This window comes from Eriocheir sinensis, unplaced genomic scaffold (genome assembly GCF_024679095.1).
Source record: "Eriocheir sinensis breed Jianghai 21 unplaced genomic scaffold, ASM2467909v1 Scaffold23, whole genome shotgun sequence".
Classification (NCBI taxonomy): Eukaryota; Metazoa; Arthropoda; class Malacostraca; order Decapoda; family Varunidae; genus Eriocheir; species Eriocheir sinensis.
This window is the reverse complement of record NW_026111532.1, coordinates 440,867-455,213: the sequence shown is the minus strand read 5'-3', so window position 1 is coordinate 455,213 and position 14,347 is coordinate 440,867. Positions and strand designations below refer to the sequence as shown.

The 14,347-nt window shown below is 46.9% G+C and overlaps 2 protein-coding genes across 2 annotated transcripts; both read left to right on the top strand.

Annotated features, from left to right (window-relative positions):
- The first annotated feature begins 2,198 nt into the window (after window positions 1-2,198).
- On the top strand, window positions 2,199-5,467 carry LOC126991019 (oplophorus-luciferin 2-monooxygenase non-catalytic subunit-like). The gene is made up of 3 exons (XM_050849711.1): window positions 2,199-3,071; window positions 3,834-3,950; window positions 4,517-5,467. The coding sequence occupies exons 1-3, from the start codon at window positions 2,255-2,257 to the stop codon at window positions 4,723-4,725; spliced, it is 1,143 nt and encodes a 380-aa protein (XP_050705668.1). The 5' UTR covers window positions 2,199-2,254; the 3' UTR covers window positions 4,726-5,467.
- Window positions 5,468-8,776: 3,309 nt separating this feature from the next.
- LOC126991020 (oplophorus-luciferin 2-monooxygenase non-catalytic subunit-like) lies at window positions 8,777-11,672 on the top strand. Its single transcript, XM_050849712.1, has 3 exons — window positions 8,777-9,734; window positions 10,126-10,240; window positions 11,111-11,672. Exons 1-3 carry the CDS (start codon window positions 8,969-8,971, stop codon window positions 11,163-11,165), a joined length of 936 nt encoding a protein of 311 aa, XP_050705669.1. The 5' UTR covers window positions 8,777-8,968; the 3' UTR covers window positions 11,166-11,672.
- The last annotated feature ends 2,675 nt before the right edge of the window (window positions 11,673-14,347 follow it).

Here is a 14,347-nt window from a genome sequence, read left to right as displayed (position 1 = left end):
CAAAATTATTCAATGTGCCAATATCGTTACTGTTTCGTCAAGTTGGGATGAAGTAAATAAACTCCTCTTGTGACCTTGCATGCTTTTGCTTCACCATCATCATCATCACCATCACCATCATCATCACCCTCATCATCATTCCGTCTCCCGCCAAGAGGACAATGAATCTCCTGTTTGTCCAGCGGAGAATGCGTTCCTGCATGGGGCGAATGAAATTATGGAAACAATGAATGAGGATGACACATTAATAAAGGATAAGTCCCTCCTCCTTTCCTCTCCCAACTTCCACCCCCACCCCCCCCTTTCTCCTCCTTCCCTTACTCCCCTTCTCCCTCTCCATACGAGTTCAAGGTATGGTGGGTCCAGCCAGATGGATAAATAGATAGAAAGATAGAAAGCCTTAGACAGATATGTAGCATATAAATTAAAACAAAATCTATCGTTATTATCAGCAAAACACATGAAAAAAAAAAGAAGCTCAGCGTGATGCGTCCCTGGTCGTAAAGAGGTAAGTAGGGAAGTGAGTCAGTAAGGAAATAAGTAAGAAACAAACTAATGAATTAACTAACCAGCCTACTTATTAAATGAAATCACACACACACACACACTTCCTTTTCTCTCTCTCTCTCTCTTTCTATCTGTCTCTCCATCCGTTCGTGACTCATGTGCTGAGTGGCTTTAAGAATGCATGAGGAGGTATTTCTAAACATGCTGTGGGATATCTTGCTATTTCTTCCTAAAGCATTCATTCTACTTGCTTATGCCCGAAGTTCTTGTACTCGTATCGGCATCAGTTCTCTCGCCATAACAATCACTCTGGTGGCAGCATTGTGGGATATCCGCGAACAAACAACAAAGTATGAAAAGCCAAGGTTGTAGAGTGCGATAAGAACACAAGAAGGAGCATTCAGAGGACGGCAAAAACCAGTTGATAGCGTTATGACACAGAGAGATGTGTTGTCTATATGAAATGCAAAAGGGTCGACAGGAACAGACAGAACAAATAAGAGCATCTAAGATATAATAATGTAAAACCACGTTGATAGTTACAGGTTGGATATGTAAGGGTTAGTATGAAATGAAAAGCAAAGAAAGGAACGAAGAGGAACCTGAAGAGCGTAGCGAGAGGGACGTAAGGTAAACCATTTTTATTATAAAGGGTGTGTAAGAGGTGGCGTATCTAGGCGTGACAGGGTAAGTGAGGTGGTAAGAGGCACTCAAGTTAAGAAGAAGAGAGTTGTAATGAGTCTCCATCAAGGAGGCGAGAGAAGATGGCTTGAGATGGCGAGAAGGAGACCGAACATGAATGGGAAATGGCGACTGTGGGTCTAAGAGTGACGGATTGACGGATGCACCAAAGATGAAAATAAGAGTAGGTCTCTCCTTCAGACGAGGGACGAGGATGAGAGTGAGAGAGAGAGAGAGAGAGAGAGAGAGAGAGAGAGAGAGAGAGAGAGAGAGAGAGAGAGAGAGAGAGAGAGGAGAGGGGAGAGAGAGAGAGAGAGAGAGAGAGAGAGAGAGAGAGAGAGAGAGAGAGAGAGAGAGAGAGAGAGAGAGAGAGAGAGAGAGAGTGAGAGAGAGAGAGGAGAGAGAGAGAGAGAGAGAGAGAGAGAGAGAGAGAGAGAGAGAGAGAGAGAGAGAGAGAGAGAGAGAGAGAGAGAGAGAGAGAGAGAGAGAGAGAGAGAGAGAGAGAGAGAGAGAGAGAGAGAGAGAGAGAGAGAGAGAGAGAGAGAGAGAGAGAGAGAGAGAGAGAGAGAGAGAGAGAGAGAGAGAGAGAGAGAGAGAGAGAGAGAGAGAGAGAGAGAGAGAGAGAGAGAGAGAGAGAGAGAGAGAGAGAGAGAGAGAGAGAGAGAGAGAGAGAGAGAGAGAGAGAGAGAGAGAGAGAGAGAGAGAGAGAGAGAGAGAGAGAGAGAGAGAGAGAGAGAGAGAGAGAGAGAGAGAGAGAGAGAGAGAGAGAGAGAGAGAGAGAGAGAGAGAGAGAGAGAGAGAGAGAGAGAGAGAGAGAGAGAGAGAGAGAGAGAGAGAGAGAGAGAGAGAGAGAGAGAGAGAGAGAGAGAGAGAGAGAGAGAGAGAGAGAGAGAGAGAGAGAGAGAGAGAGAGAGAGAGAGAGAGAGAGAGAGAGAGAGAGAGAGAGAGAGAGCCCGGCCGTGCCGGCGTGCCGGCGATAAGATAGGCCTGGCCGGAGTATAAGTTCGTGGCCACAGCACGGCAGTCACTGGCTGGCGGCAGTTCACTCCGCAGCATCTCGAGCAAGATGGCGCTGTGTCGTGTGCTGGCTGTGTTGATGGCGGTAGTGGCTCTGGGCTTCGCTGACCAACCCCGAACACGCGAAAACCCTGTCACGCCGGGCTGGCCCTGCCCCATCGACACTGAGATCAGTCCTTGCGTGTGTTCCCAGGACGAACTCTACAACCTGTACATGGACTGCTCCTTGGCCAAGAGTGACGAGCAGCTGGAGAGAATATTTACCTCCGTCTTTCCCTTCCCAGACTTCTATGAACTCAGAATAATTCACGACCGAGACGACATAGACAACGTGATCGACGAAATCAATCCAAACACTTTCGCGGAACTCACGTTTGAGCGAGTCATCATCACGGGGACGAGACTCACGGAGATCATCGACGAGGCCTTCGCCGACTCACACGCAACACTCAATTACCTCGACCTGTCCAGCAACTACCTGCACACCTTTCCCTTCGAGTCCCTGCCGCTGTACGTGCAGCTCAACACCTTCATCATCGACGACAACCAGTTCCCCGAGCTGTACAATCTCGAGTCGCAGTCCCTCCAGGTGTTCAGCGCCAACAAAAACCCCGGACTGCTGATGAACAGCGACCACCACTTTTCTGGGGTGCCTAACCTCCGCGAGCTGTACCTCTCGGAGATCGGTCTCAAGGAGCTCACAACGGGCCTCTTCAGCAACATGACGCAGCTCCAAGTGGTTGACTTTTCGAGGAACTACCTGACGGAGCTCGAGGCGGGCTCCATCGCGGTGTCAACGAATACAATAAAGAAAATCAACTTTGACCTTAACGATATCTTCTTCGTCAGGCACGACGCCCTTGTGGGTGAGTCTATAAGTATGTACACACACACACACACACACACACACACACACACACACACACACACACACACACACACACACACACACACACACCGCTCCGGTAGCTCAGTGGTTAAAGCTCTGCGCTGCTAGGCTTCATGGCGTGGGTAGCAGAGGTTCGAGCCCCTTTCATACTGGATATTTCCGCTGACAAGGAGCGGTTACTGTCCCCCCTTGAGCAAGGTGGATGTGGTGTGTGGTGTGTGAAGGCCTCGGCAGTACCCAGAGATCGACTATAATGAGCCTTGCTCTAATCGGGAGGGTACTTGCTGGCGATGACATGCCCAGCTCGTGATCAGGCCCTGGTAAATTACACACACACACACACACACACACACACACACACACACACACACACACACACACACACACACACACTGGAGCCATTTAAAATAAAATTCGCCTGCGCCACTGACGGGATGGTCCATCCATCAGGCCTCTCAACAGAGCCTACCGGCGCTCTAGGCAGCACATAAGAAGACACACACATCACTGTGAGACGTTCAGCTCTGCAGGAAACAAAACACCGGTGAGGTGTAAGGCAACCAACTGGTCATGCACTCCCGGACAGTAAAGTCAATAGCATTATTTCTCATTTTACTCTTTTTAGTCCAGCACCAACTGCAGCGGCAGAAACTACATATATAAAAACTGCACCAACATACACAACAACTACTAATATAACTACAACTACTCTATTGTTAACGCTGCATTTGTCCCGCAGGCTTTGCGGAAGATGGATCGCTGAGCATGGCGTCGAACCAGATAGTGGAATTGCCGGAGGAACACTGGAAACATATCTTTGAGCAGCTAAAGAGCCGCGAGTCTATTGATCTGAGAGGTGAGTCACTGGTCCAACGGCTGAGTCGCTGATCTGACTCAAGAAGAGTCGCTCCCTCCCCTCCCCTTCCACAGCTTCCTGCCATCATCAGCTATGTATGGTTTTAGTAGTGGGAGGTGGCCGGGGACCAGGAGTTTTTCGTGTTTTCAAAGCGAGTTCTTTTACACCAGGAGAAGCTCACACCCCATTCATTTATCAGCTTTTCTACGTTTGAAATCTATTAACAAACTGACTTCTTGTTTAGCTACTGGGAGATATGAGGTCATGGATGAAACACTTTTCTTCTTGTCTGAACGCGTATAGAAAAGCTCGCATATTTCTAGTATATCAGCTTCACTACGCTTGGACTTTACTCTATTATTATATGGGTATTGTGTGGTCTAATCATATGGGATAGGTGTGCTTACGGTTCAATAATTTAGCATTTCGTATAAAACATTGATAAAAGGAAATTACCAAATAGACAGTGTTTAATTGTTAGCTTTATCACGTGTGAAGTCTAATCCGCTTGTGTTTTGGATGGTGGGCGCGATCCTGACTGTGCTGAAACATCGTTGTTCCGGCAGGCAATGCGCTGACCTGTGGCTGCGACATCGACTGGCTCTTCATGCAGTACGATCAGGAATATCTCTGCCGCCTCACAGATACCACACTCTGCTACGCCTCCACCCAGCAAGTCATCTTCCTCGACGTTGACATTTTCTGTGTCCAGTGCGCAGCCTCCTTTGGCGATTGTCCGCCGCAAACTGACTGCAAAAACCCAGGGACATTCTAGCGACCATCCTCCTCTGTCAAGCATGGAGTGCTGGGCGGCTCCCCTGAGATGCCCAAGCGCAGTGAGGGTGCCAGCAAGAGATGAACACTGGACGGTTTGCTATCCCGTGGATGTTTCGAGAGCTGAGGATGCAACGTTACTGAGCTTCTGTTAGAATTACATGATGATGGCAGTCGCTTCCCTAGAAATGGCAGCCCTTTTTTCTTCCCTCTTCTATATGTTCCTGCATTTTCTTAAATTGTGGATTTGTTGTCACACGGCCGCGCTGCCCTGGCCTTGCCTCACGCCCTCCTCCCCTACGACGTGTGTCCTCCCAGCGCTAGTCAACAAGCATCTACTTTCCGTTCCTCATAATGGTGAACTTTCGGAAACAAAACTGTCCACCAAATCTTCTCCTTTCCTTCTTCCATATTTTCAGTTTAAATAATATTATGGTATGTTCTTGAACGGATGAAACTACATTTATAACTCTACTTTTAGTGTTGGTAGTTTGTACGGAACGTCATTAACAAGTTCTTTTTGCATTTTATGGCTACAACTTTCCTTGCTTTTCCTATAGTTCTCTTTCCTGTGACTTCAACGCTTTCTTTCATCGCCTCTCTTTTATAGCATTTGTAGGAGCAGCATTTTAATTTTCTTTTCTTTAGTTCTTGAATTGTCTCCCTCGTAGTATACGCACACAACTACTCTGTAAAGTCGTGTATTGCTTCATCCTTTAGCACAATAAAACTAAAGGAACCCACCTGCAGTATTCCATCTACGTCATTATTCTGAGTGTCTCCCGCTTGACTGAACTAACTGTATAAAACCCGATTGGCCACTTGCAGAACCCTCAAGCTCTGGTGACCCTAAGCCCTCTTACTGCCGTCTCCTTTTCTACTTGTTCCTGTTCTTGCTCCTTCGCTTTCTCTCTCTTCCCGTTACCCGTCCTTTTCCTCCTCCTTTTCTTCTTTCTCCACGAACCGGTAAAAGAAATGGGCAGAAAGAACTGAAGAATTGTAAGGCAAACGCCAGGTAAGCTCTCATCCCTGCCGCGACCACAGCATCAGTCTGCCTCTCCCTCCTTCCTACTGACGCGACACGGGCCACTAAGGGATTATGAGGTGTGGAGTCGGGGAGGAACGGTAAGCTGCTCATTGCCTCGGTGCTCATATCCGACTCCTTGATTTGGTAACTGAGGCAAGATGAGTCCTGTGCCACGGAGAATGAGTAACATGGCGTGTGAATCGGTCTACGTCCTTCAAGAGGGACAGGGAAGGTGGGGAAGGGAAAGGAACAGGCAGGAGGTGTGAGGGAACAGCTGAGACACGAGGTTACAGGAGGAAGACGGGAGAGGAGGAGTGAAAGGGATGGAAGATGATGGCAGCGAGAAGGATATTGAAAGCATAGGTAGTACATACACATTCACGTACCCTACCCGCCCTTCCTCCGCCCCCACACACATACTCGGTGAAAACTACGTACAATATGGAGTTATGCGTCCAGTAACGGCATCCTAAAAGTCTCGTTGAACTCCTAAGGAAGGCGGAAGAATATGACTATAGCGTTCCCTCTCTCTCAATCTATCTATCATTTTTTTTCTCTCTCTGTCGGTGGGGTAATTTGATACTATATAGTACTTGGCCCGAGTCGGTTGGTTGAGCGGGATGATTTATTTTAGAGTAACACCGCAATGACTTGATATGAACGGGAGGGTATGGGATGACCTGCCTGACCTGCTGTTCTCGTGGCCAAAGCAGAAGGTCACGACTAAGCATGCCCGGGTCGCCGTCTTGCCCCCCCTGCCTTGAAGATAAAAAGAGCGAGGGAAGCACAGTGGCCTTGGGTATGTGTCGTACGTGCCTGACGCCACGTCGCTTTGCCCTTCGAACTCTTCTCCCTTTCTCCCCATACCCCTTCCCGCTTCCTCCCCCCTCCTCTTTCCCGACGAGACGTATAGCTTTTCGCGGAAAGTCACGTGGGGTCTAACCTTCATGGCGCCGGTGGTGTTGGTGGTGGGAGGCAACACCTGACGCCGGGCAAAGGTGTTGTGTTTTTTGTGTTCCCTATCACCGCATCTGCGTCACCACTAGTGCAGCAACTATCACCATCATCACCAGCACCACCACCACCATCATCATCACCATCATCACATCTACCACCACCACATGCATCCAACATCCTCTCCACCACCATCACTACACCATCTCCCCCCTCATCACATCTACCACCACCACATGCATCCACCGCTCTTCACCATCATCACCACCACCACCACCATTACATCAGCCACCACCTCATTCACCCACCATCGTCACCATCACCATTACCCCATGCACCCACCACCACTGCGTACTTTGCATTCATCACCATCACCATCACCACCACACCATTGCAAACCACCGACGGTCAACACCATCCTCGCTACGTAACCCCCACCCCACTACCACCACCCCAGATCCTTCATTTCAACCCCCACCCCCACCACTCTCACCACCGCGCCTATCATCATCATCACCATCACGAGCCGGCGAGGTGGATGGGGTGCAGGCGGGCGGGGTGTGGGGTGTGTTAGGGCCAGGGAGGTGGAGGTGGAGGTGGAGGTGATGGGACACAGCGGCGGCGTCTCGCGGACCACAATGATGGGAACGTCTTCAGGTGTTCAGCTGCCTCCGCCACCACCGCTATCAGGTACACTGGCGGTCTTGTTTGATTAATCTGTTTTGCACCGCCTTGTACCACTACACCGGCGCCTCCTGCAGCTGACGCCGAAACTCTCTTCCTTCTAAGAACTGGGTTGTGTCACGCTATCAGTCGCAAAAACATATTGATAAGTACATTTGCATTTTAACTCTCCAGTTGATGGCCCGCGGTGTGTCGACGTGGCAGTGCTGGCTGTGTGCAAGGCCACGTCTGGGCATCTGGTGCGGCCTTCACTAGATGATGACTTGATGACTAAGATTATATTTTCCTTTCGTGCCGCCCAGTCAAGGCGCGTGACGTGGCTGTCCTGACTAGGTACAAGGCTGCGTCTGGCTCTCCGGTGCAGAATCTTGTCTAAATGAAAATTATAGTTGTATTTGCTTTCCGTGCTGCTGATTCGAGGAGCGTCACGTGGCCAACCTCGTACCAAGTGCATCACAAGGGCGGTGCCTTGAGAGGCCGCCGCCCCTGACGCTGAGCCCATGGCGGGGACACGCTGCTTCTGTGACACCCGAGGGTGTGGTGTCATGATCACTGTCGTTGCGTTGGGTGGACGCTTTCCAATCTATATTCATATACTCGATATTTGTTTCAGACACGGATATGGCTGCTGACACGGATACGGATGACGGATCGTGGATAAATGAAAACCTGGTGATAGGTCGGGTATTCCTTGGTCTGTGATTTGCGTCCGCCTTCGTGTCCGAGTCAGTGACAAAAGGACATGTGGGAGAAGCCAGATAAACTATAAACAATAATCGAATAAAGTCATGACCAAGAAAAAATATCGTAATAACTAAAATTTGTCATATAAATGAGATAGTATTGGAAGCTTCATTAATATGTGAAACACACACACACACACACACACACACACACACACACACACACACACACACACACACACACACACACACACACACACACACACACACACACACACACACACACACACACACACACACACACACACACACACACACACACACACACACACACACACACACACACACACACACACACACACACACACACACACACACACACACACACACACACACACACACACACACACACACACACACACACACACACACACACACACACACACACACACACACACACACACACACACACAGACACACACACACACACACACACACACACACACACACACACACACACACACACACACACACACACACACACACACACACACACACACACGCAGTCTCACACATACACAAACACACACACACACACACACACACACACACACACACACACACACACACAGGGATGGTTCATCGGTTGGCTCCTGTTCTTGGTGACACCATTTTGGGGCAGGTGGCAGCCATAAAGGCAGGAGAGCCACGGACAGTCACGACACACGCCTCTCCCAGAGAGCTTCTCGGCTGTGACGGGCTGGTCTGGACGCACTGCGAGTGGCTGGCCGCGGAACGGGTACACGTGGCGATAAGATACGCCTCCAGTGCTTATAACACTCAGCGGCAGGACGGAGTTTGTCATCTGTCTTCGAGAACACTACTTGTGCCCGACGATGAAGGTCCTCCTGCTACTGCTGGGGGTGGGGGCGGCGGTGGCGTCGGACTTTCCGTGCCCTAGCCTCAGTGATATTTATCCTTGCGACTGCACCGTAGGAACGTCCGGAGAGCCCGACTTGGACTGTTCTGGAGTTGTAAGCAATGACGAACTGGAGCGTGTTTTTCAGGCCTCTTTTCCATATACGCAAGTCAACAACCTAATCATCCAACCTGTCAGTGGCCATCCCGGCCTCACCGACATCAAGAGTTACGTGTTCGGCGAAGTGTCGTTCAAGCACGTCACCATCACCAACACGTACATCCGCACCATCGAGGAGGAGGCCTTCACGCCCTCCCACGACACCCTCATCAAACTCGACGTCAGCAGCAATGAGATCGACACCTTCCCATATGAGTCGATGGGATTGTACAACCACCTCCGCATCCTCGACTTATCCAACAACAGGCTGTCGTCCCTGCCCAACCTTGAGTCCCCCTCACTGCTCAGCCTCGACCTCTCGCAAAACGTGGGCCTCACAATCACCGAAGACACGTTCGTCGGGTTGGTTGAGCTGGAGGCGCTGTACCTCAGCCGGATGGGCATCGCGTCACTACCACCCAACGTATTCAGCACCCTCACATACATCAAGATCCTCGACCTCTCCGACAACAACCTGGCAGGGATTCTGGAGCAAGGCGTCGTCCGCGTTCCTCTCGACTCCCTCGAAGAACTGATGCTAAACGACAACGCTCTCACGCAGATACACTCCTCAGCCATCACCGGTAGGTACCACACCACCACAACCACCACCACCGTTAGAGAAGGATAGGATTCTCAGCAGCATCACCACCCCCATCCCCCACCGCTAACTTTGTCAACACCATCGCTCTTATTAAAATAGTAACATTTCGCGCTCTTTCACCTCCACTACCACCACCTCCACCACCACCACCACCACCACTGTTAGAGATAGATAGGGTCTCAGAATTACCATTACTTCTATCTCCCACAACTAACTCTATTAACACCATCACACTCATTAGAAAGTAAGAATTCAAGCTCTTCCACCCAAACCACCATCCCTACCTCTACGGGCCCAAGGGAACTTTTTGCTATACCTGTCACACCCGTTCTATCATATGTATCCCACACATGGCCTCCTCTCCTCCCCAGGCATGGACAGGGTGGGGACGATCGACTTCAGTAATAACAAGCTAACGGCGCTGGACTGGGACAACTGGTACCCTCTTCGACCAGCTTACCGGCGTGCAGGTGATCGATGTTTCAGGTAAGGCGGGCTACTTAAGGCTACGAGGGTAGACACGCGTTTGATTCGCTAACTCTAGGGCGGCGTTGACAAATTATCGTACTCAGCGCATTGCATTTCTGTAGTTTCTGACCGATAACCAAAGCAAAAAACACTAAACAAACATCAGTAAATAACAATTTTAACGCTAACTTTAATTTTCTATCGTTATTTGTGAAGGTACGAGAACTTGAGGCTTAAAAAATGAATAAGACACTGTGGTGAATACGATAATCTGGCAATGCTGCGCTTGGGTCTGAAGGGGGATGATGCGTGTTGATGTTTTCCTTTTCTCGATACTGTTTCTATACCTTTCTCTTCTGGTGTTTCGGGCTGGTATGGACGAGCCTCTCCACGGCCTCATTCACTTATTTATTCGTTTATTTTTCTTCAGTCGCGTAGTTGATATGAACACTGAGACTTCCATGATAATCGTTAGAGTACACGGTATATATTTTTTAGCCCGTAACCACTAAATATCTTCACGTCACGTCTCATGTAGCCTCCATGTATCCCTCGTATGCTGCTTATGCATGTTACCTCCTCTTCTTCCCAGCCAGAAAACCCGATGAACAATGTATTCTAGTCTTCGGCTATATCCCCTTTAGCAGCAAACCGCGTCCTAAGTACCCTCGCCTTGTGTCCTGTATAGCGGATACATTTTAACTATAGATTTTTGGACGTCGGATTCTTGTTTCCTTGTATAGGTGATGCATGTTGACTCTTATTCAAACTACCGAAATCTCCCAGCCGCCACTTTACGCCTTTTGCAGACTATTTATACACTTCTGGGACATCGGATTCCTGTCTCCTTGTATAGCTGATGCATTTTAACTCTCTCCTCCCCGTCAGGCAATCAGCTGGTCTGTGGATGCGATGTGCTGTGGCTGCTTTTGGACTCAGATAATTTGGACAAGGTAAAAGACTCTGCCACGTGCAGCGACGGGATTCCTCTCAAAGACACGGACACCGCCCCGCTGCTGATCTTATGCTAAAGCGACGGAGGAGGAGGCAGCGGCGAGGGCGGGGGTGGTGGTGGTAGTGGTGGCGCGGTGTTAGGCAGACTTATCTCACTGTTATGTCTTATTAATTCCTCTCACGACCCAGTTATAGCAAGCCTCTTCAGTATCTAAGGGTGTGCTTCTCGCCGCCTGGGGTTTAGTTATTTATCTGTGAAGGAGTGACGACCCAGCGAGTAGTCTAATGAAACCCAGTACTCTGAAGGTTTCTCTCTATCTGTCTATTTGTCTATCTCTATCTCTCTCTCTCTAAACATCCACAGAAGGCAGAAGAAGGGCTAATACAAAATAAAATAGCCCTTTCCCCGCTCTTAAAAATCCACCACATTCTGCTCCCGAAAGAAGTGCTTTGTAGAGGATTAGGAATACTGAGATAAATAAATATATAGAACATGTGACGTTTAATTATTTCCCTCGTGGAGTAGGTTTGCGTTACGGGAGGAAAGGTGGCGCCCTAGAGGCTTCCGCTAGTCCCCAACAAACAGAGTGGGTAACAGCGCCTGGCTTAGGGAGGATTGAGCGCCTCATTGTACGAGGGAGAGGGACTCTATGTACAGCTAGACATGCATAGGGATCTCAGTGGTGTGAGAAAAGAGGACAGTCAACAAACATATTAGTCAACCAGCCATTCAAGGAGCTAGCCAGACAGACAACAGACAATCAGCTAGCCAGCCAGTCAGCCAGTCAGTCAGTCAGTCAGCCAGTCAGCTGGCCAGCTAGTCAGCTATATAGACAGCCAGCTAGACAGAGTCATTTAGCCAGCTATCTAACCAGCCATTCGCCGGAAATAGTTTAGTAAATAAAGCTTTGCAAAGGCTTTTGTTCATCATCCAAATCACAAATGTCCTCTCTGTGGCAGTAACTGATGATTTTTTTTACATCAAAGGACACGGCTCAAGGGCAACAAGAAGAGTTAAAAAAAAGTCCACTGCTCGCCGCTCCCATAAAAGATAAAAGTAAGGAGTAACCAAAAGAGAGGTCAATTTCGGGTGGAGAGGTGTCTTGATACACTCTTCTTGCAAGAAGTCAAGTCATAGGTAGGAGGAAATACAGACGAAGGAAGGCTGTTCCAGAGTTTGCAGTGAAGGGGATGAAAGAATGGAGTTGCTGGTTAACTCTTACATAAAGGGTTTGGACAGTATAGAGATGAGCATGAGTATAAAGTCGTGTGCAGCGGGGCCGCGGGAGGGGGAAGGCATGCAGTTGGCAAGTTCAGAAGAGCAGTCAGCATGAATATATCGATAGAAGATGGAAAGTGAGGCAACACGGCGGCGGAATTTATTAGGTAGAAGACTATCAGTAAGAGTAGGAGAGCTGATGAGACGAAGAACCTTAGACTTCACTCTGTCCAGGAGAGCTGTGTGAGTGGAGCCCCCCAACACGTGAGATGCATACTCCATACGAGGGCGGACAAGGCAACTATAAATGGAAAGCATCTGTGCGGGGGAGAAGAACTGGCGAAGACGATACAGAACGCCCAACCTCTAGGAAGCTGATTTAGTAGGAGAGATGTGAACTTTCCAGTTGATATTTTGAGCTAAGGATAGACCGAGGATATTTAATGTTGAAGAAGGTGACAGCTGAGTGTTATCGAAGAATAGGGGATAGGTGTTTGGAAGATTATGTCGAGTTGATAGGTGGAGAAATTGGGTTTTTGAGGCATTGAAGGACACAAGGTTCCTTTTACCGCAATCGGAAATGATAGCAAGGTCTGAGGTTAAGCGTTCTGCAGCCTCCAGTCAGGAGTCATGTAATTCCTGTTGAGAAGGTCATGATGAAGGTAATGATAATAAATGATAATAAAAATATTAACAATAGTAATAACTATTATGACAATTGTAATAAGTGATAATAATAATAATAATAATAATAATAATAATAATAATAATAATAATAATAATAATGATAATAATAATAATAATAATAATAATAATAATAATAATAATAATAATAATAATAATAATAATAATAATAATAATAATAATGTCAATAATAATAAAAAAATAATAATAATAATGATAATGATAATAATAATAATAATAATAATAATAATAATAATAATAATAATAATAATAATAATAATAATAATAATAATAATAATAATAATAATAATAATAATAATAATAATAATAATAATAATAATAATAATAATAATAATTATTATTATTATTATTATTATTATTATTATTATTATTATTATTATTATTATTATTATTATTACTATTATTATTATCATCATTATCATTATTATTATTATTATTATTATTATTATTATTATTATTATTATTACTATTATTTTAGTTATTAGCGTCCCTCGTCCTCCAAATGCCTGTATTTAGTAATATAACAATATAGCAGTTTACTACGAAAAGTCTCCAAAAGCTTTCTGGAGCCTACGTATCAAATTCTGTTTTCTAGTGTTAACATACATCGCAGTAACAAAAAGCCTCGGGTAACCTCCTGCCACACTGTCCCGGCAAGCTGATCAGCAGAAGGTTTTACAGCATGACTTGCATCAGACTGCCACAAAATTTACAATGCCTTCAAAACAGACTGTGTTACGGGCGGAGCGTTACTTCGGTAGCGAAGAGTAAACTCAATGTACTCAGCCAGCCATGTTTACATTACTCAACTACTACTCACATGCCCGACAAAGCTAACACCCCGGGTAAAGTGGACTATTTATGCCTCAGACGATGGTAAGGATAATGATATCATCGAGCTGGTCAGTCAGCCAGCTCACTAGCCATGTTGAATTCGAAAATTGCATGCATGTGTAGCGATGACAATGATGCAAGTTCTTAGTGATATATTTCTCAGCTAAAATAAAAAAAAAGACTTATGTATGACACCTGCAAGTCGACACTGGTGGGAGATATACCACTGGTAGTAATAGGACGGTGCATCAGTTATCCTTGCAATACATCCGTTTTCTTTAAAGCCACGTATGATAAGCGGCACCAGATGGAGGGCCCCAAGTGTTCCATAGGCTTGATAGTAACTCTTTAGGCTTTCATTTTCTTTTCTTTTTATCTTTTATTTTTATTTATTGATTTATTATTTATTTATT

Coding starts and splice junctions, on each gene's coding strand:
- LOC126991019 (XM_050849711.1), top strand. CDS start 2,255: ATGGCGCTGTGTCGTGTGCTGGCTGTGTTGATGGCGGTAGTGGCTCTG. Junction 3,072..3,833: donor CAGGCACGACGCCCTTGTGG/GTGAGTCTATAA, acceptor TTTGTCCCGCAG/GCTTTGCGGAAGATGGATCG. Junction 3,951..4,516: donor CGAGTCTATTGATCTGAGAG/GTGAGTCACTGG, acceptor TTGTTCCGGCAG/GCAATGCGCTGACCTGTGGC.
- LOC126991020 (XM_050849712.1), top strand. CDS start 8,969: ATGAAGGTCCTCCTGCTACTGCTGGGGGTGGGGGCGGCGGTGGCGTCG. Junction 9,735..10,125: donor ACACTCCTCAGCCATCACCG/GTAGGTACCACA, acceptor TCTCCTCCCCAG/GCATGGACAGGGTGGGGACG. Junction 10,241..11,110: donor GCAGGTGATCGATGTTTCAG/GTAAGGCGGGCT, acceptor CCTCCCCGTCAG/GCAATCAGCTGGTCTGTGGA.